At 62.0% G+C, this 24,525-nt stretch overlaps 3 protein-coding genes across 3 annotated transcripts in view; 1 reads left to right on the top strand and 2 right to left on the bottom strand.

The window, feature by feature from the left end:
* The window catches only part of ADAP1 (ArfGAP with dual PH domains 1), a 78,829-nt gene extending 74,875 nt beyond the window's left edge, over positions 1-3,954 (bottom strand). The window contains exon 1 of the mRNA XM_064593452.1: positions 3,815-3,954. The gene's annotated coding sequence lies outside the window, so the exon portion shown is untranslated. The remainder of the gene's footprint in view (positions 1-3,814) is intronic.
* Positions 1,048-9,204, bottom strand: LOC123844941 (cytochrome c oxidase assembly protein COX19). The gene is made up of 3 exons (XM_054507753.2): positions 9,051-9,204; positions 8,559-8,674; positions 1,048-4,042 (listed from the first exon to the last, which is right to left on the bottom strand). Exons 1-3 carry the CDS (start codon positions 9,130-9,132, stop codon positions 3,968-3,970), a joined length of 273 nt encoding a protein of 90 aa, XP_054363728.1. The 5' UTR covers positions 9,133-9,204; the 3' UTR covers positions 1,048-3,967.
* An 8,317-nt stretch (positions 9,205-17,521) lies between these two features.
* LOC123841433 (cytochrome P450 2W1) lies at positions 17,522-23,883 on the top strand. Its single transcript, XM_045871027.3, has 10 exons — positions 17,522-17,695; positions 19,031-19,193; positions 19,475-19,624; positions 19,696-19,853; positions 21,120-21,293; positions 21,667-21,805; positions 21,922-22,106; positions 22,312-22,453; positions 22,778-22,992; positions 23,803-23,883. Exons 1-10 carry the CDS (start codon positions 17,522-17,524, stop codon positions 23,881-23,883), a joined length of 1,581 nt encoding a protein of 526 aa, XP_045726983.1.
* The last annotated feature ends 642 nt before the right edge of the window (positions 23,884-24,525 follow it).

The following is a 24,525-nucleotide window of genomic DNA, read 5'->3' as shown; positions in this document are numbered from 1 at the left end:
CTGGATTATCTGGGTGGGCAGTGTCATCAGGAGGGTCCTGGTGAGGAAGCAGGAGCGTCAAGAATCAGGGAGAAGGGCACCTGGGTGGCTCAGTTGGTTAAGCGACTGCCTTCGGCTCAGGTCATGATCCTGGAGTCCCTGGATCGAGTCCCGCATCAGGCTCCCTGCTCGGCGGGGAGCCTGCTTCTCCCTCTGACCCTCCCCCCTCTCATGTGCTCTCTCTGTCTCAAATAAATAAAATCTTTAAAAAAAAAAAAAAAAAAGAATCAGGGAGAAGATGGGAGGGACAGCTGAGGACAGAGAGGACGCTCTCCCGGAGGGTGGGCCCCGGGCCAAGGAACGTGAGAGCCTCTAGAAGCCGGAAAGACAAGGAAACAGACTCTGGCCAGAGCCCCGAAGAAACACAGCCCTGTGGGCCTACTTATGACGTAAGATCATAAATCTGTATTGTCTACACCACTGGGTCTGCGGTGACTTAAGTGAGCACAGGACGCTTCATGGAGGGGAGTCCGTCTTGCTCTTGATGGTGGGACCCCTGGGCAGAGGGAACCCCAGCGCTACACCCCGAGCGCCCCTGGACACTCTCAGGTGGCTGAGGCCGTGTCACATCCGGCGTGCCCCACCCCAGGGGCCGGAGGGAAGCAGACTGAGGGGCTCATCTTCAGGGAAGGTGGCTGTGGGCCCAGGCCTGACCGTGGAGGCCTGGTTTCCCCAGCCTATCTCCCACGTGAGAACACTTGGAAAACGTTCTGAAGTTGTCTTTGGGCGCCTCTGAATACCGCTGCTGGCTTCCTGCAACCAGTGTGCGGGCGCTTTACGTGAGCAAGGCCGGAGGACTGGGTGCTCTGGCATGGACAGGACATCTGCACCCTACGCACCATGCGGCTGACAACTCAGATCTGGAAAATCAAAGGCTGCGCCAGGAAGCTGTCCGCGACCTCTCCTCGCACGCTTCCTCCCCAACTTGCCGAAACCGTTTGTCTTATCACCTGCCTCGAAATCTACTGGATGCACCTCAGAATGAGAATTTACTCAACCACGCATACAGAAAGTTCAACCAGTTTAATGCAAAATACTTTTCTCATTTTGAAATAATTTTAGACTCCCAAAAATTTGCAAAAATAGGACAGAGTTCATATGCCCAGCTTCCACAACCACCACCTTACATAACCACAGAACAAGAACCCAAGCGTCCTGGTAACAGCCTGCACATCGCTGGGCCCCAGCGGCTGCCCGTCACTGCCCTTCCTGGCCCGGGGCCCGCGTGGCCGTCGGTCTGTCTCCCCGGACCCCAGGTCTCTCAGGACCCTGACACCTGTGAAGAGCACCGGTCTTCACTCTGCAGACCGTGTGTTGTCTGCAGTCTGCTCACTGCAGTGAGGTAAGAACACCCCAGGAGAGTGTCAGAGGGGGACATGAGCCGTGGGCAGGTCGCCCAGCATGACCACACAGACGTCTCTGCTGCACCGAGGGAGGCCCCAGACCAGGCACACTCGGCCCGACTCCAGGCCCCCGGCCGGTTCTCGACAGCCCCTGTGGCTGTGTGGGACTGCCCCCCCCCCCCGCTAGTTCTGTGGGGGACAGACCACCGCCAGGAGCGGTCTCTCCCCCACCGACAGGGATCCCAGTAGTGATACTGTCGGCGTGGACTCGTGCAGAGTCACTGATTCTGAAGACTAACCCGGTACAATATTCTGTGGCTCAAACTGGCCCAGACGTGGCTTCCAACAAGCCCCTAGCGTATTTCCGGCAATTCCTTACTTTCTGACACAAAATGGTCCGGGCTCAGGTTGATTTCCCACTCTGGCCCGGGCGCCAGCCAGCCCTTCAGGAGCCTGGTTCCAGCCGTCGGGAGCAGCACCCCGGCCGCGGCCCGAGATGGGGCGTGGGTGTGCACCTGCTGCAGGTGTCGCTGCTCGAGGCCCCTGGCTGCCAGAGCCGGCAGGTGCCCACATGGGTGCACGCACAACACCTAAGTCCGTCTCTCTGTCCAGCCACCCTACCTGTGACGCAACAGGGACTCCCAAGATCCCGGCTCTTCTCTGCGCTCCCCAGTTCTCCGGTCCTAGAACACTCGCTTCCAGAGCTGGCCAGAGAACAGACCGTGTCTTCTCGTCCCCAGCCTGGTCCGACTCCTGCCTTCCACAGCTGCAGGGGGCGCTATGCCCCACCCCCACCGCGGTGTCACTTCTGAGCACGGGGAACAGGAATCCGGCTCAGAGGCAGAGCTACACGGCACACCGGCGACCATCCTCCATCCTCCTCAGTGTCTGCTTTGTCCTTCCTCAATTTCGTGTTTGCACAAACGTGCAGCTACTTCTGGTTTCCCGTCTTCCTTGTTACTACAGGTGCTTCCAGAGTCTGCTTTCTCACGTCCAGCACCCGTGGTGGGAGGTCAGCCGTGTCACTTCAGATTCTGCGCTCCCTGCCACGCGAGCCGCAGGTCACAGAAAGCTCGCACATGTGGGCATCTGGGTCACCTTAGTGTTTTGTAACTACAAACAAGGCCACACCAACAACCTTGCGCATACGTAATTCTGGACAGTCAGCAGATACAAACTAGTTTCATGGCTCAGTTTGGTTTGGTGATAAAAACCAAGATACTTCACCAACTGGACGACAATGTGAAAAAAGTCTGTAGCACATGACAGGGTAAGACAGAGACCAAATACTCAACAGCGACAAACCGCAGTGGGCACAGGAGATGCTAAGCCACCCACGTGGTGAACGGGGCAGAGTCAGCACCACGGACGTGGCACCAGCCGCGGGAGGGACTCACGTCAGGTAGGGTCTAAGCCAAGACGCATCCACCACGGAAGGACTGAAAACTGAGGAGCTGAAGGCAGAGAACTGGACACGGACACGCCTCTACCACCCACGGCCGAGGAGTGGGCAGTGGCGACTTTTGGGAGCCCAGACCTGGGTCATGGCTGGCTGTCCCCCCCAGGGTCACTGTCTGGGTGGGGATGTGTCCGCCGTCTTCCATTAGCCACACTGGGACCAAAGCCAGCTGGCTGGGAGCCAGGGAAGGCAGCGCCGGGCCCAGACCCACACACGTGGCAGTCCGTGCGTGGGCCTGAACCCTGGCCGCGTACAGAGGCCGCCCAGAAATCCCGGCTAGGGCCTGAGGACGTGTGAGGTTTAAGTGACTGCAGGCAACTCTGGTGGCGGCTCTGGCTAACGAGACGCCCCGGGACCGTCGCCAACACGTGTCAGCCTGGATGTTCTTTCAGAGGGAGACGCTGGGGGACCACGTGTGTGAGGCAAACTACACATGTCCTGACACCCTGTTTCCCAGTGACAATAGACAGAGCCTTATAATTAAACTATAACACAGTCTGCACCTGTCAGAAAACGAGCCTTTGGTTAAAAGATACTTGGTGTTCAGACATTACCAGAAAAACATCACTAAGTCGAATAGGTCAAAAGCCAGACGATCTCTCCTTTCCAAGTTTATACTCTGTGTTTTGTTTAAAAAAAGAAACAGGAATTGAACCAGTGTAAAGAAGCACAACAAGGAAACCATCTTGCCAGGAACGGCTTCTCCCAGTATCCGTGTCTCTGTGGGAGGGCGAAGCTGAGAGCACTCAGCGGGCCGGACCGGGAAGCCGGGAAGCCACGCACAGTATCACGCCGTGGAGTCACCGTGTCACCCAGGCTGCGCGTCCCCTGGCCAAGCGGGCGTGACTCCGCACTCCTACCTCCCGCCCGCCACGGGTCTCCCTAGAAAGTCTACCACGCACGACATAAAGATAAAACCTAACACTCTTGGGGGAAAATGAGATCTAAAACCACAATAATTTTTCAAAATAACCTGGGAAACAGCAGGATGAACTGTTTCTGTCAAGGAGGGCGTTCCAGAAGCTTCTACGTCACAGCACCTAACCACTAGCCGCCAGCTGACAAGGTTGCACGATAGCTCCGTCCCGGAACACGGGGAAGCTGGTGGTCTTCCTTCCATTAGAAGTTAAGTTTTTGCCTCTGGTTTCCCACCGATCAAATCTCCAAATCCCAGTTTTTCCAGGGGTTCCTGTGCCATCAGCTGCCTACGAGAAGGGAAGAAAACAAAGAGCGCCATCTGCACAGGGCCTGTGCTTTCACTCCCATCCCGCCCAACCAGTGTCCCGGGGGCTGCCTGCGGGCAGGGACTCTGCTGCTCTGGGCCCCGAAGGGCCTCTCTGCGCCCTCCTCCTTCTGGCTGACACCTGCACCTCTGGACCCAAGAGAGACACCCGCCCCCCAATGCAGGGCACGGCCAGAACCCGAAGGAAGCAGGCAGACCACGGTGAGGCTCCCCGAGGGCCCAGTCTGGAGCAGACCCCTGGCCTCCAGGTCCCTGTGAAGACGCCCTGGACAAAGTGTGGACAGGACAGGACAGGACAGACTTTATTTGGTACAACTGACCCTGAATAACACAGGGGTTAGGGGACCAAACACCTGCGTAGTCGAGGATCCGTCTATAACTCCGGGCTCCCCAAAAGCTTAAGGACTAACAGCCTACTGCTGACCGGAAACCTCAGCTATAACATAAGTGTATCCTAACAAAACGTAAGCCAGAGAAAAGAGTTATTAAGAAAATGATAAGGAAGAAACATATTTCCAGGACTGTACTGCATTTATCGAAGAAGTCTGTATGTAAGCAGACCCGTGCTGTTCACGGTCACCGCATCTGTTAGCTTTACTCTGAGTTATCAGACACACCCAGATGCGTGGTGCGTGGGCTCCACGTCCTCTCAGTCCTGCCCCAGGCCCAGCACGGTCTCACAGCTGGCCAGCGGCCGTGTCCTGCTCCCACTGCCTCCCTATAACCAGCCGTGTGCCAGCCTCCCACCACGTCCACGTAAGTCAGGGCCACGAAGACAGGGATGCCCCGCACAGAGCACATGCTGAGCTCAGGAGCCTCCCCCATCTGGCCTCCCGCTGCCCATGCTCCAGGGAATCGGGAGGCCTAGGTTTCATTGTTTTGTTTTGGGGGCGGGGGTGGGTCGACCCGAACTCTCAGAGGCATCTGTCCATCCTGCTTGCTGGCGGGGGGGTTGGGGGGGGGGGGACAGCGTCCCCGCAGGAACCGCCAGGCTCAGCCGACACACGGCCCGCCATCACTTCATACACTGTGTCCCAGCTCCCACCGCTGAGCCCGCGGACTGCCCCAAGCCCGGCGGGCCAGTGCAGGCAGCCCGGAGTTCAGCCAGCATGCTGGGCACCGCGGGACGTCCAAGGCACCTGCTCAGATGACCCGCTTTCTGCAGGTTCGCGGGGGTCCAGTGGGAGCAGGCCACACTTCTGCAGAAACACAAAGCCCCGCAGGGAGATGATCTCTATCCAAACTTCACAAAGGCTGTCACTTACCCCTCAGGAAAACGTCCCCAGAATTGCAAAGTTCAGTCAGTACAATTTAATCTAGAAGCAGGTTCAATTCTACAGCATGGAATGCACGCACTACTCCTTAAACCCAAATGAGAAAAACAATGATGAATTTTCAACACATCTTGGCAAAAGAGGCCATCTGGCCGAGTTCCTGAAACTGGCCTCTGGGACCACACTGTGATCAGCAGAGCAACGACCCCCAGATGACACCCTCCTTGCTGCCTGTGTCACCCTCCACGGCAGAGGGGGATTCGGGCTACAGGTGAAACACAGTTGCTAACTGCTGATTCTGAGGTGACGTCACCCAGGACGACACAACCTCATCACATGAATCCTGGAAATCAGAGACAGATGGGAAGCGAGGAAGGGTTGAAGAGATACACCGTCGCCAGCTTTGAGAGGGCAGAGGGCCACGAGCCAAGGAGCACGGGCGCCTCTAGAAGCTGGGGAAGGCAGGGAGCAATTCTGCCCTGGAGCCTCCAGAAGGAATGCAGCCTGTCCACGCCCTGACTGGGCCCCATGACACCCATGTCAGACTTCCTGCTGCAGAAGGGCAGGTGGGCTGGCGGCACACCAACCCAGGCACAGGGCCAGCGGCGCTCCTCCCGACATGCTGTCATGACAGGACGGGCCTGCGTGTTTAGCGGCACGAAGAAGGAATAAGGAGGAAAAAACTAGAAGCCAAATAAGACATGGTTCAAGATATCCTTTCTACAGATCTGTTAATCTTCGTAAAATCCAGCTCCTTGGCAAGATCCTAAAAACAACAAATACAACGTTTAACAAGTTCTAAAGCCAAAAGGATGATTTCAATGCCTCCCTTTAGCATAAGGGAAGAGACCATCCCGTTTCCAGTCCAGTACTTTAGGGACTGAGCCAGCATTGAGTGCATGATTTAGGGCAACCGGATTTCCGGGAGGCCTGGCCTTCACACCAACCCGCGCTCCGGGACGCGGCTGCATGGCCTGATGACCGCCCCATGGCACGGGGACCCAAGTGAAATGATTACAGAGCCTTGAGATCGCGGATCGTAGGTGTACTTGTTTTCTCTGCCAACAAAGCAATCCCAAACTTAACAGCTTTTCCCGTGAGAAAATGTGGCCCACAGCTACGACAGCGCACGTACTTCCCCATCTGGCTATAACGGCCCACGGCCTCAAGAGGCAACTTTAAAAACTTGTTGTGATCCAGTTTTTTACAAAGACGCATACAGAGGCACGAACCAGTAAGTCATGTCTGGGATTTCAGCACAAAAGGGAAAGGGAAGAAAAGAGGTTTGTAAAAAGCAGGAGGAGCAAATGTGCAAAACCTAGATACTGAATCCGGGTGGTCGTGGATTTTCATTAAAAACCATCCAAAAGCCTATGGCCAAAATCACTGACCAAGTCAGAAACACAACGTACCCTTTAAATTTATCTTAACATCGCCTGACCAGCCAGCGAAGCCACTTGAAGTAACAGAACCCACAGAGTGGCCAGCTGCATCCGTTGGTCCCCATCGACCTCAGCAGGCCTCAGGGGAGGCTGGTCTCCAGAAGCTGTGCTGAGCAAGGCATGGCCACACGGAGAGCAGGCAGCTCACTCCCAGGGTCAAATGGGGAGAAAAGACAGGGCCCTTCTGCTGGCCCTTCACCAGGCAGGCCAGGAGCCTCTCTGGGGACACAAGCAGCCCAACTCCGGAACAACTCCCAGCAGGAGCAGCTACCTGTGTGTGCTGGGGACTCTGGCCTGCACAATGTGATTAATCCAAGCTTCAGAGGGGCGGGTGAGCCTGAACAACTCCGGAGACAGAGTGAGGGCCTCACCTGACGGCCCCACTCCCCAAAGGGCCCATCCCCAAGGTCCCACGTGTCCACAAATAGCCCTCAACACACCTGTGGGCCTGAGAAACCCAAGAGATTTTGCCCTGAGGGAAATGTCTGAGTTTGTTATGGGAGAATGGAAACGGGCTCCAACTGGATTGGTTTATGTCAACGCACCTTCAGACAAAACCATCTGAAGACTGGATTCCTTAATGAGCTAATGAAGGGCTCAAAAAGCATCAATAAAAGTTCCCATCCCCACTACATAAGTACCTGCCTTTCCCCATTAAGGACTAAAACAGTTCTTAAGCAAAATCTCAACGGATCATAGTTACGCACATTTGCTTTATTTAAAAGTGAGCTCTGGTAGATTCTGGTCAAGACAGAACAAATCCTTTGTCTTTTTTTTTTTTTTTTTAAGATTTTATTTATTTGTTTGAGAGAGAGAATGAGATAGATCATGAGGGTCAGAGGGAGAAGCAGACTCCCTGCCGAGCAGGGAGCCCGATGCGAGACTGGATCCCGGGACTCCAGGATCATGACCCGAGCCGAAGGTAGTCGCTCAACCGACTGAGCCACCCAGGCACCCTGTCCTTTTTTTTTTTAAAGATTTTATTTATTTGAGAGAGAGAGAATGAGAGAGAGCACGAGAGGGAAGAGGGCAGAGGGGGAAGCAGACCCCCTGCCGAGCAGGGAGCCCGACGCGGACTCGATCCCGGGACTCCAGGATCATGACCCGAGCCGGAGGCAGTCGCTTAACCAACTGAGCCACCCAGGCGCCCCATGATTTTATTTATTTAAGAGAGAGAGAGCATGAGAAGGGGGAGGGTCAGAGGGAGAAGCAGACCCCCCGCCGAGCAGGGAGCCCAATGCGGGACTCGATCCCGATCCCGGGACTCCAGGGTCACCACCCGAGCCGAAGGCAGCCGCCCAACCGGCTGAGCCACCCAGGCGCCCACAAATCCTGTGTTGGATCATTTCTAAACTAGCCTATTGTCTCCCCGTCACTTTTGAGGCACAGCTGAGTCTACGTGAAACCGAACATTTTCACGGTCTGAGAACGTGAAAGAAAGAAACCGTGCACCCACAACCTTCAAATCCTTTGGCTCAGTCAGCATTTTCATGACGCACGGTTCCGAAACCTCAACGACAACCCCCACGTTGGAAGGAAAACGCTCTGCCGTGTACGAGGCTGCCGCTCCCGGAACGGTCGCTGCCACTGCTACACGACTCCTGGTGCCATTTAGCCGCGCGGGCCTCAGTTCTCGGGGAGCAGTTACGCAGCCGCGAAGGGCAGAGTCCCGGGAGCCCCGCTGCAGCGAGCCCTCGGGGAAGGAAGCGCTCCTGGGGGCCGAGGGCGGTTCGAGAAGGCACAGACGGTGGCGGCTACTTGCCTCTGCATTCTGCACTCCAAGTAGGCCTTTGATTCCCGTCTGCACAGCGCGTTTTCAAACTTCCTGTCGCGGAGACACCTCATGAACTCCTCCTTGAAGCTTTGACATTCACCTAGAACGAGAGGGAAACCGCGCGGGCCGCTTCCCCTTCCAAACTCGCCGCCTCCCCGCGCGCCGGACGCCTCGCCGGGAGGCGAGCACCTGGCCACCGGGGGGCCACGCGCGGCTGGCCCGCCCCTGCACACAGCGCTCGCCGAGCCCACTCTCGGAGCCCCGGCCTCCGGCGCTCCGGCCGCGCCCGCGTCCCTGGCTCCCAGCCCGCAGGCCCGGACGCGGCGGGTGCGCCCCACGCCCCGCCCCCGCCAGCCGCTCCGCGCGGGGCCGCGCCGGGCCTCGGTTTCCCCTCCCGCACCGCGGGGCCGTGCGGCGCCACCGGACGCTCAGGACCCGAGGCCCGGCGCGGAGCCCGGCGACTGCCCGCCGCTCACCGAAGTGATCCAGCGGGAAGCTGCCCTTGTCCGGGGGCCGCGGCTGGAAGCTCTTGGACCCGAAATTCATGGCGGTCGACATGTTGGCGAGCCCCGCACTCGACGCGCGCCGTACGCAGGGCGGCGGGGAGAGCGCGGAGCGCGTCGAGCGGCGGGCGGCCGCGGGCGCCAGGCCCCGCCTCTGCCGCCCGGGCCCCGCCCCGCGCCACAGGTCCCGCCCCCGCGCCGCCGGACCCCGCCCCCGCCCGGAAGGCCCCACCCCTTACTGACCGGGCCCCGCCCCGCCGCTGGGACCCGTCCCCTGGCCGCAGAGGCTCCGCCCCCGTGCCACAGGCCCCGCCCCCGCCCGGAAGGCCCCACCCTTTACTGACCGGGCCCCGCCCCGCCGCTGGGACCCGTCCCCTGGCCGCAGAGGCTCCGCCCCCGCGCCACAGGTCCCGCCCCCGCGCCGCCGGACCCCGCCCCCGCCCGGAAGGCCCCACCCCTTACTGACCGGGCCCCGCCCCGCCGCTGGGACCAGTCAGCTCCGCCCCCGCGCCACAGGCCCCGCCCCCGGCCCGGCCCGGCCCCAGCTGGGCTCCGAAAGGCCCCGAGCCTGGCTGCTCTGCCCAGTCCTGGCCAGTCCCCTCCAGTCTGACCCTCACAGCGACCCAGTGGCAGAGGCCAGCTGTCATCTCCTTATGAGGAGGAAACGGAAGTCCAGAGAGGCTCAGCAGTTTGCCCAAAGACACAGCTTCCGTCCACAGGAAGCCCAGGAGCAGGTGCACTCGCAGGGTCCCGCAGGCTGTGCGGCGCCTCTGCACCCCCGGTGTCTGCGGGGCTGACCTGCGGGGGAGGAAGGAGTGAGGGCGGCCACAACGTAGTGTCACACCCCGGGCAGCTCCAGCAACAAAAGTGTGCTTGCTCTTGGCCCTGGAGGCCAGACGTCTGAGACGGACGTCTGGCGGGGCTGGCTCCTCCTGGAGGCTCTGGGGAGACCCCGCCGCAGGCCGCGCGAGCCGCGGTGGTCGCCGGCAGTCTTGGGGCTCCTCGGCTCCTGCGCACACCCCGTCTCCGCCCTCACCCTCCCGTGGGGTCCCCCCCCGCGTGTCTGTGTCCAGATGTCCTCTGCGTACAAGGACGCCAGCCACAGGGGGTGGGTGCACCCTAACGACTTCATCCTAATTACATCTGCCGTGATCCTATTTCCACAAAAGGTCCCCTGCTAAGGTTTGGGGGGGTAGGTCTCCAACCTATGAATTCACAGGGCGCGGGGGATGCAGCTCAACCTGGAACGAACTAGAAGTGCCTCGAGAACAGTTACGGCTCTGGTGGTCACTTATTATTACTATTGTTCTTATAGCAGCGAGAACAACAGTGAAAGGGCTCGGTGGAGACCCCAGCTCTCCCACGCAGAGCCTCCTCCCAGCCCTGTACCCGGGGCAACCACCCTTCGTCCCCAGACTGGGCCTCTGGATTTCATCTGGAGGGAGGAAGTGCATCACTGCCCTCCCAGAGCACCTGCGCTCTGTGATTCTGCCAGGAGCTCCAACCTGCATCCGTGCATCCATCCCACCCGCGTGCCAACCATGTGCCAGGCCCTAGAGATAAGCAGATTGGGGCCTCAGCAACAGGGCTCACCAGCTACCCCCTCCCCCCGGTCCCTGACGTGATCCAGCACCATGCCTCCTTTTAATGTCAGGACTAGGAGCAGTTCAGGCAACTCAGGGGCCTTGCAGAGAAGTGCCTGGCCAACGAGCCCTCACAGCCCCCACCTCAGGGCCTGCCCCTTCCTCAAGGCCTCTGGAAGGCATCCAGCTCCTCACTCGCTGGCTCCCCAGCACACCCGCCCCTCCTCAGTGTGCACCACTGGATCTCTGTGCCTGGGGTTGCATCTTAGCAGTGTGTCCAGTGCTGGCAGAGCTGGCCCTGAATGCCGCTGGGGCCTGTTGGGGGTCCAGAGGGAAAGCCCACTGCAGCCGTTGAGGCCTTGATCAACCTGGTGTTCTGGGCCCACTAAAAGCTACAAAAGGAAAATTGCACCTTGATCTTGTCACATAAACGACCGTTTCATGCGGCTAGAACCAGGGGCCACGCACTAGGTTATTCATTAATATGTTTCCAGGGCAGTGAACAAAAGACGCTTTTATTGCCCAGCAAATAGCACTTTTCCACTTGACTAGATCACACCACTCAGCGGTAAAGAGGACAGCCCTGCCCCCCAAGGTTGCCTGCAGCCTCTCCATCCAGCAGCCCTGAGGGACCAATGAAGCATTGGAGGCCTGGAGACCCCAAGGTGACAACCAGCTTTTAATTGACATGTCTGTACCTGGCAGATGATTATTGCTTTATGTGAAACGTTTGGCTGGGAGAGAGGGAAGGGATTTTCATCTGCGGCGCAGCGATAAAGAAGTGGGGGAAGAAACTGATGCTTCTGGAACCCCTCTTCCGCGCTAGGCTGTTTGGCGTGGGGCCCCTGGAACAGTGCCAGGCATACAGTGGACCTTCAGTTAGTAGTATCTCAAGGATGAACCCGGTTAAGCAGGTGTTCTTATCCCTCACCTCACACGTAGAGAAACACAAAGAGGTCAGGTCTCATCCAAGGTGACGCAGCCAGTGTCCAAGCTACCCGGCACCGTGTAACAAACATCCGCAGCTCAGAGGTGTAAAGCAGAGACCATCTGCTTTGCCAAGAACTTGCAGTGTGGGCCGGCCTTGGTGGAGACGGCCTGCCTGGCATCAGCTGGGGGTGCTCAACCTCAGGCTGAGACACTCCCCCTTTAAGACAGCCCCTGGATCGAACCTTGCCTGAAACTAGATATAGCAGATCTCTCCCCTTTAATACAGTCTGCTGCAAAAGTATATTTTTCAAAAGGATGAAAACACAGTTCTCAGAGAAATATAAACTGCACATGTGTTAGTTTCATTTAATGCATGGATGAAGGGGTTTGGCCGGATGGCAAAGCTGGTTCTGAGAAGGGCGCCCCAACCCCGATATATCCACATCTGGTCAGAGGAAAAGAAAGGATGCTGGAGTCGGATTGCTAAGCTGGACCTACAACAGGTTAATAGCTCATGGGGCAATAAACCATAACCTTCGGGATTATCCTTTCTGCCAGACAGAAGTGATTTGCACTTTTACAGGAAAATCAATCACTTGCAGCTTTTCTGTTTCCTACCTGTGAACGTCTAGCTTGAGGGCACCTGGGCCTGGTCAATAATAAACGGTAGGTCAAATACAGCGACGCTCCTGGGAGGGTCGAATGATGCTCAGGCAGACTGGCTGGACCGTGGCTTTGAGGATACAATGAAGGGACACGGCGTCACCCATTTGCCTTATTCCTGAGTATTGGGAAATTTTCCTGAACATTGCTTATATGAGACTGAGGCTGCCATAGCAAAGCTCCAAAAATTTAACCATCCGAAACATATTCTGTCCCAGTTCTGGAGGCCACAAGGCTGAACCCGAGGTGTGCAGGGCCACACTCCTTCGGAGGGCGCTCGGGGAGGGTCCTTCCCGCCTCGTCCAGCTCCTGGTGGCCCCACGTTCCTTGCTTGGGGCCACACCCTCCATCTCGGCTTCCAGAGTCACCTGAATTTCTCTGTGTCTGTGTCCTCTACTCTTCTGTCTCTTATAAGGACACCCGTCACTGGATTTAGGGCCACCTTAATCGTAATCTAAACTTAATTAAGTCTGCAAAGACTCTATTTCCAAATAAGGGCCCATTCTGATGTTCTAGGGAGACATGAATTGTTGGGTGGGGAGGCCATTCCACCCAGTACACCGCTCCCACCCTTTAGGTTATTTTCCCCCTTTAAAGAGTTCCAGCTGGCCCAGAAAAGTCGGGTCACCGTAGGTGTGGGCAGGGCCCTGACGCTTAGAGTCTTGAGCTTGAAAGTTGATCTTCAGGCTGAGAAAATCGGGGAGCTGGCCTTGACTGGAGGGGTGGGCAGAGAGGAGAGGGAGCAGAGTGGAGCCCAGCAGCCCCCCACCCAGCATCGGCATGGGGAGTGGGGAACCGGCAAGGTGAGGGCCCCTCCCGACGCCCTCCATAGGGGAGGTTGGTGGGGAGAGCCAGGCCGCGCGTGGGACAGTGGGTACGACGCCCCGCCTGGTGTGGAGCGAACATCAGAGTCTAACGGGGTGCAGCCCCTTGGCTCAGGGCTTCTGGTTCTAGGAACGTATTTTTACAGCACATCCCTTGCAACCGGGCACGCAGGTATCTTGAGCAGGATGTTTTTGACTGAGAGAGAGAACGGCAGAGAGGAGACGAGGCAACCGTCCGGGGTCTGATCCGGCCACACTGTCACCGCAAGAATAAAGAGCAACTGAACAGAGGGAGGGAGACAAGGGCGGAGGAGACTCTGGGGTGGAAGGGAGGTTCACGGTCTGGGGTGTGGCGAGCGTTTCCCGGCTGCATACGTATGCAAACTCGTCGAACTGCGCGCTTGGACACGAGGGGCTCGCTGCACGTCAGGACAATGATGAACACAGCAAGAGCACCACACGCAGAAGCCGGAGCGTCTCTGGGAGGACGCATGGGCGAGGGGCCCAGAGGGGAGGGGACGCTGCAGCCCCCGCGGGTGTGCGTCCGTTATCTAGTTAAACGGGTAAACAGCCACCCCAACGCCTCCTTCCCAGAAAGAGCCTGTGGGATGCTGCGGTGGGCTGACGGGTGGCGCCCACGGAAGACGTGCCCAGCGGTCTCTGCACGTGAGGCAAGCGTCTCGAGGTGAGACCACCGTGGGCCGTGGCGGGCGAGGCCCGAGCAGCAGGCCAGCTCCTCCCCGAGAGCCCGCGAGGACCCGGCCTGCCCACACCACCGTCCTGACCGCTGGAGTGTATTTCTGGACTTTTGGACGCCCCGCTGTGGGTCTTGGTTCTGCGGCAGCACCAGGACTCACACAGTGGTGAGCGGTGGGGCCGCTGGGGACCTGAGCCCGGGGGGCAGGGGGTAGCCAGGGGGGCAGCAGGCCTTTCTGGAAGTTGCCGAGGAAGGGCCCTGTGGGAGGGACACTGGTTGCTGCTACGGTTTTAGGCTCAGGAGGGGAAGGCCCCGGATGGGCAGCTAGAGGAGAGGTGGCCTGGGGGGTCGCGGGGACAGGGCGCTTCCCAAGGCCTGGCCAGCACCGTCAGCATCAGAGAGGCCCTGGGCAGCGGGGCCCCAGGACCAGAGATACGAGGAACCGGCCACACCCGCAGGGAGGAGGGACCCTGAGCGCGTCCCCAGGGGACAAGGGCCGACTCTGGGGGCAGATGGGACTGGCGCTCCCCACCTCTGTCCTCCACAGACTCTTCTTGAACCTTGCCCCTCCCCCATGCAGTTCCCCTCCCTTTGGACCTGGGGCAGCCTCGGGACCCCCCCCCCCCCCAGGTGACAAAGCTGCGTGACTCCAAAGCTAGGTCACAGGCTGTGGCCTCTGACACTTGAACCCTCACTCTTGAAGCTTGAAAACACAAGCTCACCAACATCACTCCCGAGGTCAGAGTCCAACGCGGCCGTTCCCATGACCCCGGCTCAGCCAGGGCTGCCCCTGGGAGCCCCCACGAGGCCCTCGCCCTGGCTCACCTCCACTGCCTCCTTCCCTTCTGGGCCCTGTGATCCCACTGGGCCCCACCGACAATCCAGGACAGTCTCCCTATTTTAGGGTCAGCTGATGAGCAAATTCAGTTTTACCTTCTACCTGAACCCCTTTGCGTGGAACCTGGCGTTTTCACACGTTCCAGGGACGAGGTGGTGGATGTTCCAGGAATCGGTTCCCAAGCCCTGGCCCGTGAGGCCGTGGGAGTCCCGCACCGCGCCGCCCCCCCCCCCCCCCCCGCGGCCCCGTGCTCGCACGTGATTGCTACGCGGTGATCCCTGCACCCCTGCTACTCGTGCTGCTGTGGATATGACGTCTGGCTCAGGCAGAACAGTAGGGACAGGACACAGGTGCAGGGGTGCAGCGGCAGGGCCGGGATCCGCACGGGAATCCGGGGGGGCGCAGGGGTGCGCGGCCGGGAACAGCACGGGGTGCGCGGGAATCCGGGGGCGCAGGGGCGCGGGGCCGGGATCCGAGCAGGAGGCGTGGGGATCCGGGGGTGCAGGGGCGCGGGGCCGGGATGCCCGCGGGGGGCGCGGGAGTCCGGGGGGATGGGACTGTTTCACATCTTGAGCGTGGGCATGGTCACATGACTGTAGGAGTTGGTGAAAACTTGCAGAGAACCGTACCCTGAAAAGGCTGGAGTTCACGAGCATAAATTCTCCTGCCAGGCTGGTGCACTGAGGCCCCAGCCCGAGGCCTGTCCAGAGACAGGCGGGGCAGCTCGGCTCTGCAGGACCACCAGCCCCGGGGGGCCCCGCACTCCGCTGGGTCCCTCCCGCCCCCGCCTTTCCAGGGCCTGGATGTGGAAGAGCCTTCCACACTCCTGGTGCCCAGAGAGATTCTCTGCCAAACCCTGGTCGCCCCTCAGGGGCCTGATGTGACTCCAGCGACCCGAGCGGCAGCCCTGCTGGCCGGGCCCTGAGAAGTTCCAGGTCTGCAGCTGGCCTCGCCTGGGCGCTCTGGTCGGGGGTCACCGGGGGCACAGGGGCCCGTGCTAAGTCCCGCAGTCACACACTGCTGGCCCTGTCCACACGAAATCCCAGGAAACACCAGTAGGGTCCGGATGCCCATAGGGCAGGGTGGGGCATCTAAGCTGATGGGTCTGGTTCCCAAGCCTGCGCCCCTCACTGCCACACCCCTGCCCCGCAGGGTGGGACAGCGCAGAGCGAGTGGTGGGTGCTGTGGGGGCCCTGCCCTGATCCCCCTCACCGCCAGCACACCCAGAGGCCGGGGGGGCTGCGAGCGCCTCAAACCTGGGCCCCGCTTCCTCTCCTGAGAAATGGGGGTGACCCCCGCTAGGCTGTCAGGAGGAGCTCAAGGGTCTTGCAGGTAAAAGGCCAGAAACTGGCTGAGCCAGGACTGGTTCTGGAAAATCCCCTCCAGCCGTGCAGCCACGCCCTGCAGGAGACCGTGGCTGATCCGCAGGTGCCCAGGCGGCGGCACCGAGGTGGGGGGCCTCATGCCCGGCGTGGCCACAGGTGCCCAGGCCTCACCGACCTGAAGGAGGAGGATGGACCCCCCAACCCCCACCCCAAGTTCTCACCTCCAGCGTGTCGGGCCGCACTGCCCCTTCCCTCCTTCCCACGGCGGTCCACCCAGCACCTTGCTTGGTCCTGCTCCGGGATCCGCACGGCCCTCTGCCGGAATGCCCTTCCTGGGACTCGCACGCTCAGCTACAACGCCGGGGTGTTTTCAGGGGAAAGCCCCTGCCATGTGGGTCTCTTCCCCTGGGCTGGGGCGGCCCTTTCTGGATCCCTGACCACCAGTTTCTGTAGCCCTAGCTACCGGCGGAGCCTAGCACACAGGTGCTCGATAAATGCTCGCTGAATTAATTAAGGTGGGTTGTCCTGGGCGGCGAGCACCCACAGCCCACGCACCTAGTAGCAGCCTTGGTACCTGGCACTCAGCCTAAATGACCCGGAGACACAGCTGTTAGGGAGCCGTCCACCCTCGCTGCGGCCCCACGGCTGTGCAACGGGACGGCCTGCCCGCAAGACAGTGAGCACCCCGTCACAGGAGGTGTGCAAATGCAGGCTGGGAGGGGGTGCGGGCCGTCGGGCTGCTTTGGCTCTGGGGTTCATGTAGGGGCACGGACGGCATCTCCAGGAGACAGGCCCCGTGGTGAGGGGCCCCCCGCGGGGATGGGGTTCCCGCTGCCTCATGTTGGGGCAGGTGGCGCCGAGCAGGCCCGGCCACTTCTGATGCCAGCACCCTCAGCCCCTCGCAGCTCCTTTCCACGGGGCACCTCCTCCCCTCCCAGCCAGGGCACCGGGTTGAGGAGAGCGGAGTGCAGCACAGACAGACGGGGGCTCGTAAACCCGGCCAGCCCACCCTGCCCCGCCCTGCACCGGCCAGGGCCTCCCCCTCCAGGTGACCACACTTGAAAAGCCACCAGGGAGCAGGCTGTCACTCAGGGCAAGCTTGCGGTCGGAGACTCTGCAGGGGACACTTGGAGGGTCCTGGGATCTGAGGCGTTTGCTGTGTGGACCGTCGCGGGCCATCCCCAGGGTCTCCGCAGACCTCCTACCCCATGGGCCCTGCTGAGGGAGGCTCGGAGCTCCCCTCAGAGCTGGGGGGCCCAGGTCCCAAGGCCCCGTGAGCCCCAGTTCTGACGGGGAGACAGGCAGAAGGCAGAGGGCCGCCGCGGTGTGTTCTGTCCAGCAGGCAAGGGACGAAGATGCCCCAAGCGCAAGGCCTGGATGCTAGCCCCCCAGACAGCCCCTGGCCCCCTGGCTCCCTGCCACAGACGCAACCCCACATTCCCCGCACGCCTGTCACTTTAAGCTGCCTGGCTGTCCTCGGCAAACTGCTCGGTCCACATTCTCGGGGCGGGGGGTGAGGCACGCCCTCCCAGGGGCCTATAAGGCTCAGGGCGGGGAGCTGGGGCCTCGCCGCCTGCCGTCCTCATGGCCCTGCTGCTCCTGGGGATCCTGCTGCTCCTGGGGCTCTGGGGGCTGCTCCATGCCTGCACCCCCACCGCCTCCCCGGCCCCTCGCTGGCCCCCTGGGCCACGTCCGCTGCCCCTCATCGGAAACCTGCACTTGCTGCGTGTGTCCCAGCAGGACCGGTCACTGATGGAGGTAGGTCAGGGCAGGCGGGTCCTGGGCACCCCAGCCCCAGCTTAGGGGACACAATAGGCCCAAGTGCCCACCCTGCCGTGAGCAAGAGAAAGACAGCCCACCCTACAGGGAAGCAGATGGGCCATTTAAGGAGCAGGGGCCGGGAGGGCTTCCTGGAGGAGGCAGCATTTGATGAGCGCCTACAGAAGAGCCCGGACTGGGGGAGGCGGAGGGGAGGAGGCAGGTGCTCTGGGGAGTAGTACCACACAGCAGAGGTCCCACGAGGGAAGGAACCCGGACTAGCCCTCGAGTGTGCATGGGGCGTAGGGAGCGCCTGCCGGGTGTGGCTGCTCCCAGCCCGGGCTGGGGGCTACACGGTCCTGGCCCCACGTTGAGGGCAGGCTGCCCTGCCCTGCAGCCAGGAATGGCCGGCCCGGTGGGCAAAACGGAGGTGCAGGCCTGGCCCCCCACCCCACAAGGTCTGCCCGGCCAACGTTGCCCAACCACGGCTCCCACCATCACTGCACCCTCCTTCCCCAGAAGCGCTGCCGCTTCCTGGTGGCCCCCCGGCCCTGCGTGTGGGTGGGGAGGAAGGGGCTGCAGGAAGCACCCTGGGCGCCAGGGTTCTCAGGCCGTGCCTGGTGTCGTGCCCGGGGCCACCGTCCAGCGTGCGGGGAGTGGAGCGGGTGTGGACAGGTCTGGCTCCGTCCCTCGGTGCAAGTGATGGACAGCAGTTCACTTCTTGCCTCCGGGCCTCAGTGTGCCCATGTGTGAAGGCACAGAAGGGAACGGGCACAGGCAGAGGTGTCAGAGGCCAGCCCTCGCCGCGCAGTCTGGGTCTGGGCTCCAGGCTGGGCAGGGCGGTTCGCGTGAGGTCTGGGCACCCCCTGCTCCTGTCCATCTGGGCTTCAATGCGGGGGCGCATCTGAGCGGGGACAGGCTCCCTATGCAGACCCCTGGGCTTCTAGCAGAGGCCACCCCCGCAGACAGCCCCTCCTACTGCCCGCCTCCTCGTCTTGGGGTTCCAAGGAGCCCTCTCTGCTGCTTCCGTGGCAAAGAAAACCACGATGGCGACACCCAGCACCAGTGGTAGCCCCTGCCTTCCTGGAATGGATGGGGAGGGGGCTCAGCGGGATCCAGCAGGACCCGGCTCCTGCCAAACACACCTCCTGCTTTTCGGCTCCTGGGCCTTTGCTCGCGCACGCCCACGCTGGCCCAGTTTCTACAGAGCCTGCCTAGGCCACCCCTGGCTCTGAATGTGCCGCATGCCCACCCTGTGCAGCTGCAGCCCGGGGCAGGTGCTCACGGGGGGCCTGGGGGTGGGGCTGCGGGCTGATTCCTGCCTGTGCCCACCAGCTCTCAGAACGGTACGGGCCGGTGTTCACTGTTCACCTGGGGCGTCAGAAGACGGTGGTGCTGGCTGGCTACGAGGCTGTGAGGGAGGCCCTGGTGGGCACCGGGCCGGAGCTGGCTGACCGGCCCCCCATCGCCATCTTCCAGCTCATCCAGGGAGGTGGGGGTAGGTGTGCGGCGCAGGGTGGGGAGGGGGCAGCTGAGCGTACGAGTCCCCGGACCCCAGGAGGGGGGTCTGCCTCTCTGAGCAGCACGAGAGTGTGCCCGGCGTGGCTCCTGGGGGAGGGACACAGTGTCCACATGGCTGGGGACCATGACATGCCAAGAGTGGGTGCAGCTCACCAAGGCCAGCCCCAGGGGTGGGGTGAGGCCCCAGCCAGGCCCCGCGACCTCACTCCCTGCCTGCATCACCTGGGGTTGCTCACGGGCGGCTCGTCTGACCTGCAGGCATCTTCTTCTCGTCGGGGGCACGCTGGAGGGCCGCCCGCCAGTTCACCGTGCGCACCCTCCATGGCCTGGGCGTGGGGAGGGGGCCCGTGGCCGACAAGGTCCTGCAGGAGCTGAGGTGCCTCATGGGGCAGCTGGACTGCTACGGAGGTGAGTGGGGGCCGGGGCACCCCCTGTGGGGGCCCCCTCACCCGCTGAGGCTGGTCTCCCTCCCACTCCAGGCCAGCCTTTCCCCCTGGCCCTGCTGGGCTGGGCCCCCTCCAACATCACGTTCACGCTGCTCTTTGGCCGGCGGTTCGAATACCAGGATCCCGTGTTCGTGTCCCTGCTGAGCCTTATCGATGAGGTCATGGTCCTCTTGGGGACCCCTAGCCTGCAGGTGAGAGGTGGCTGCTCCCGGCCTTGGGGTGGGGGGTGGTCTCAGCACTGCCCCTGCCCGAGAGAGGTGAGCTGCCACCTTGCAAAAGCCCCACTGGATTCAGAGCCAGGAGGCCCGAGGCATGTCCTGTTTCTGACACCAATTGGCCATGTGACCCCAGGCCAGTTTCCCCATGCCCTCTGGGCAATGAGGGGGCTGTAGGGCAGGGTGCCCATCTGCCTCCCCCCACGCCTGCCCATCAGTAGCAGATGCACCTGCTCAGAGGTGGGGATGGGGACTGAGCATCTCTTCCCTGGATATGGGGTTCAGTATCCCCCTGCCCCCCCCCACCTTAAACCCAGGGACCCTCCACCCAGCATGGGTCCTTCACAGTGTCACATGAATGGTGCAAACTGGCCCTGCTGATTCTCAGAACTCCCAGGGGCAAGTGCATTTCACTCTTTCCAAAGCATGAAATGTTTGCCATTGTGACCATTTCTGTGATAGGTCACTAAGCGCATCCATCTGGTCGTGGTGCGTGTATTTACAGACCCGCAGTCACGGGTGCGAGGCGGGGGCTGGCCGCAGAGTCTCCTGTCCTCATGCTTCGGTCCTAGGAGCCTCTGGGCAGGAGGATCTGGGCCTTCTCGCCGAAGCAGGCTGTCCCAGGAGGATGGAGGCCAGAGGGGTCGGAGCAGAATGTTCAGGCCTCCGTCCCAGGGCCAGCTCCTCACCTCAGAGTCGCCCTGTGTAATTCGATCCAGGGATTACTAACGCTCTGGGGGACACCCAGCGGTCATAGTGCACCAGGAGAGCTGTGGACATCTGCATGCCGGGCACCGGCTGGCCCCTCAGACAACCTGGTCACAGTGGGGTCAGCTGAAGCTCTGAAGTTTGCAAATTCTTTGTTTTAAGGACTTTAATGAGAGGCAACCCCCCCCCCCCGCCCCCCTGTCTTGCTCGCTCTGGTGGACGGAGAGCAAGCATGATCACAGCCACCTGCAGGGGTGAAACCACCACCTGTCCGGCAGCCGCCCCTTCCTGACCTGGGACAGAGGGTTTTGTGGGAGCCCCCTGGCTGCTGGTCCCACCAGGAGGGTCAGGGGCCCCTGGGCACGGAGCCTGGTGCCCTCTTGTGGCCACGGGCAGCACCCACACAGCATGTCTGCCTGGAGTCTGGGGCAGCACCTGGGGACCTGGACAGGTGGACACACCTGCTGGAGGGTGAGGGCCCCGCTGTGGGCCCTGCACCCTAACCCCGCCCACTGTCTCGCCCTCCGCCTTCAGCTGTTCAACATCTACCCCTGGCTGGGGACCCTCCTCCAACTGCACCGGCCTGTCCTACGGAAGATAGAGGAAGTCCGAGCCATCCTGAGGACCCAGCTGGAGGCGCGGCGGCCCCCCACGCCCGGGGGAGGCCCCGTGAAGAGCTACATGGACGCCCTGATCCAGCAGGGCCAGGTGTGGGTGAGACCCACCCTACCACCTAAGAGGCCTGGGGGCATCTGGGGGCCGCCCCCCAGGAGGAGTGGGGTTGGGGAGGGGTCCATGCTGGTCCTGCACCACCTCCTCCACCTCCTAGCCGAGGAACCCCTTAGTCTCGGTCTCCCCATCTGTGAAATGGGGCCTTTGCAGGGTCTGCCTCAAGGGGCGGCTGCAGGGATGTGGTGAGCCCAGAACGTGGTAGGCGCTCAGCACACTTGGCTCTGCCTTCCCGCCAAGGCTCTGTTTTCTCTCCCGTTCTTGAGCCCAGAGCTGGGTTGGAGGGTGGGGTGGCCCGGGTGGTCCACGGAGCCCTGCCTCCAGCCGAGTCCCATCCAACCCGCCTCTGCAGGGGAATGACCCCCAAGGCCTGTTTGCCGAGGCCAACATGGTGGCCTGTGCCCTGGACATGGTCATGGCTGGCACAGAGACCACGTCGGCCACGTTGCAGTGGGCTGCCCTCCTGATGGGCAAGCACCCGAGTGTGCAAGGTGAGCTCCTAGCCTGTCTTCCCAGCACACGGCCACCTGCCGGGTGGGTGGGGGTCCGCCCGGGCCTAGGGGATCCAGGCTCCCAGGGATGCTGGCACCCACGCTCTCACCCACAGGTCGGCTGCAGGAGGAGCTGGACCGCGTGCTGGGGCCCCGGCGGCACCCCCGCCTGGAGGACCAGCGGTCCCTGCCCTACACCAACGCTGTGCTGCACGAGGTCCAGCGGTTCATTACCCTCCTGCCCCACGTGCCGCGGTGCATGGCGGCTGACACCCAGCTGGGCGGCTACCTGCTCCCCAAGGTGGGCACCCCCCTCCTGGACCCTGACAGGGTGGGCAGGGCCCTCCCTCCCCCTTCCCGCCTCCTTCTCTCCCCCTTCCCTCCCTCCTTCTTTCTGCTCTGGGTCAGGGTGGGCCCGGCTGGCCTCCTGGGGGGACCTTCTCTCTCAGTGCACACCCTGGGGGAAGGGGGTGCCAGGCCCAGCCCACCTGCTGTCCCGCACACAGGGCACACCTGTGATCCCCCTGCTGAGCTCTGTGCTCCTGGACAAGACACAGTGGGAGACGCCCCACCAGTTCAACCCAGGCCACTTCCTGGACGCTGAGGGGCGCTTTGTGAAGCGGGCAGCCTTCCTGCCCTTCTCTGCAGGTACCCACAGCCCTCACGGGTGGGGACAGCACGGGGCCCCTCACCCCCAAGTGGCCTGGTCACCAGGGACCTCGGAAGCTCAGGCTCAAGCCTGCTGGGCCCCCACTGTCCACAGCCTCTGGCAACCGGTCTCTGCCCCTCAGAGCTGGCCCGCATCCCAGTTGCTGCAGACCTTGCTCTCAGATCGCCCCCACTCCAGGCCCTCCCTCGTCCCTCCAGAGACTCCCCTCTCCCTCCACTCCAGGAAACTGGCCGGGCTCCCTGGCACAGCCCTGCAAAGAGCAGGTCTGGAGCCCCCACCCTGTGCCTCGGTTTCCTCTGCAGGCCGCCGCGTCTGTGTGGGGGAGAGCTTGGCCAGGTCGGAGCTGTTCCTGCTTTTCGCTGGCCTCCTCCACAGATACCACCTGCTGCCCCCCCCCGGCCTCAGCCCTGCGGCCCTGGACACCACTCCCGCCCCGGCCTTCACCATGCGGCCGCCAGCCCAGGCCCTCTGTGCAGTGCCCAGGCCCAAGGGCTCTGACCAAGGAGACCCGGGGAGGGTCTGAGTCACTCCCCTAGATCCCCGCGTGGGGTGCTCTGTGGAGGACGGAGGCAGGACAAATGGACGGACAGACAGAAAGGCACTCATGGGAGCCCTTGCTGGGCTCTTTGCTGGGGTTCCCCAAAGCCCCTCCTGGGCCAGATCCTGTTCTTTCGGGGGCTCAGCCCCCTTCCAGTTCCCCTTGCCCAGAGGTGTCTCTACCCCTTGTCCTCCAGTCTCCCCAGGGCAGCTGGGGCCCCCTCCCCGCCCTGAGCTCCCTGCGCTCTGCCCTCTGTCCCCAGACCCCTTGGGCATCATTGCTGCCTCAGTCTGCACCCAGGCCCCCCACCCATACCTCAGGGTGCCCCTCACGCCCTAGTGGTGATGCACCCCCTCCCCACACCCCCATGCATGCCTCCCTGGGCTCCCCACGGCCTCTTCTCCCCACTCCCCCTCCATGCTGCCCCCCTCCGGTTCCCCACAGGGCCAGCGTTGGCCAGGCACAGAGGTGCCACCTGCAGCTGGGGGTGCGGGGTGACGTCCACCCAGAGGCCAGCCTGAGACCTGTGTTCCCAGCACGCTCAGTCTGCACCGTGCCAGGCCCTGGACCGCCGGGTCTCCTGCAGACCCCACCCTGTTCCGGCAGCTCGTGGGCAGCCATGTCCCGGAGGCGCTCTGCCCGTGGAGCCAGGACCAGGCGAGGGATAGCTGCCACCAGAGGATCGGGGACCCTGCAGGGGTGACAGCAGAGCCTGAGCAGGAAAGATGAGTGGGAGTTTGTAAGGAGGACACTGGGGCCCCCTCGCGCTTGACCCCGTCAACCTCACAGGACCCAGAAGCAAGTGGGGACACAGACCCCAAGGCCCAGCTTCCGATCTCCCCCACGCCCAAGATGTACCAAGGCCTCTAGGTGGGGGCCTCTGGGCGGGGGGCTGTTGCTGACAGGGCCCAGAGACGCCAGGTCAGGGGTGCACCGCGGGAAGCCCTCCAGCATGGGCCTCCACGGGCCACCCCCACACTGACTCACTTCCCGTTATCTGGTGTCTTGTCCTGTATCTGGTGACCCATTGGTGGCCTGGGAGCCTGGCGGGGTCGGGTTGGCCCTGTCCTGGCCGCATGGTGGCTCTGGGCCATCCCGGCCGCCCTCCCCCGGCCCAGGCTCCACACCTCCGGCAGGGGGCTCTCAGAAGTGAGGCAGCCTCTCGACCAATTGCCACACCCCAGAGCCTTCTCTCTGGTCCCTTCTGACCCCCCAGTTTCTCGTCTGCCCCTCGACCCTTCCCAACACTGAAGCCTTGGCTTTTAAAATTCAAAAGCGTGTCTGTGTGGGAGGACGAATCCCCTCTGAGGCAGGGCTGGTGGACAGGTGGAGGGCCAGGCGAGGACATGATGATGGGACATCACGGTAAACCAGTGATCCGGACAATTCCCGGGGCAGCTGCAGAAGGGGGTCCCTGAGGCCCAAGTGCACCCAGAGTGCTCCCCACAGGAGAAAGGATAAGGATCGGGGCGTGTCCCCACCCACGAACAGGGTCCGGGGGTGGGCAGCAGG

Source organism: Mirounga angustirostris, unplaced genomic scaffold (genome assembly GCF_029215605.1).
Source record: "Mirounga angustirostris isolate CCGP_5_RB_7025 unplaced genomic scaffold, mMirAng1.0.hap1 SCAF_5, whole genome shotgun sequence".
NCBI lineage: Eukaryota > Metazoa > Chordata > Mammalia > Carnivora > Phocidae > Mirounga > Mirounga angustirostris.
The sequence above is the reverse complement of the archived record's forward strand: the minus strand, read 5'-3'. Positions and strand labels throughout refer to the sequence as shown.

Coding starts and splice junctions, on each gene's coding strand:
- LOC123844941 (XM_054507753.2), bottom strand. CDS start 9,132: ATGTCGACCGCCATGAATTTCGGGTCCAAGAGCTTCCAGCCGCGGCCC. Junction 8,675..9,050: donor CTTCCCGCTGGATCACTTCG/GTGAGCGGCGGG, acceptor CTCTCGTTCTAG/GTGAATGTCAAAGCTTCAAG. Junction 4,043..8,558: donor AGTGCAGAATGCAGAGGCAA/GTAGCCGCCACC, acceptor TCTCGTAGGCAG/CTGATGGCACAGGAACCCCT.
- LOC123841433 (XM_045871027.3), top strand. CDS start 17,522: ATGGCCCTGCTGCTCCTGGGGATCCTGCTGCTCCTGGGGCTCTGGGGG. Junction 19,854..21,119: donor TGGGGACCCCTAGCCTGCAG/GTGAGAGGTGGC, acceptor CTCCGCCTTCAG/CTGTTCAACATCTACCCCTG. Junction 22,107..22,311: donor GCGGCTACCTGCTCCCCAAG/GTGGGCACCCCC, acceptor TCCCGCACACAG/GGCACACCTGTGATCCCCCT.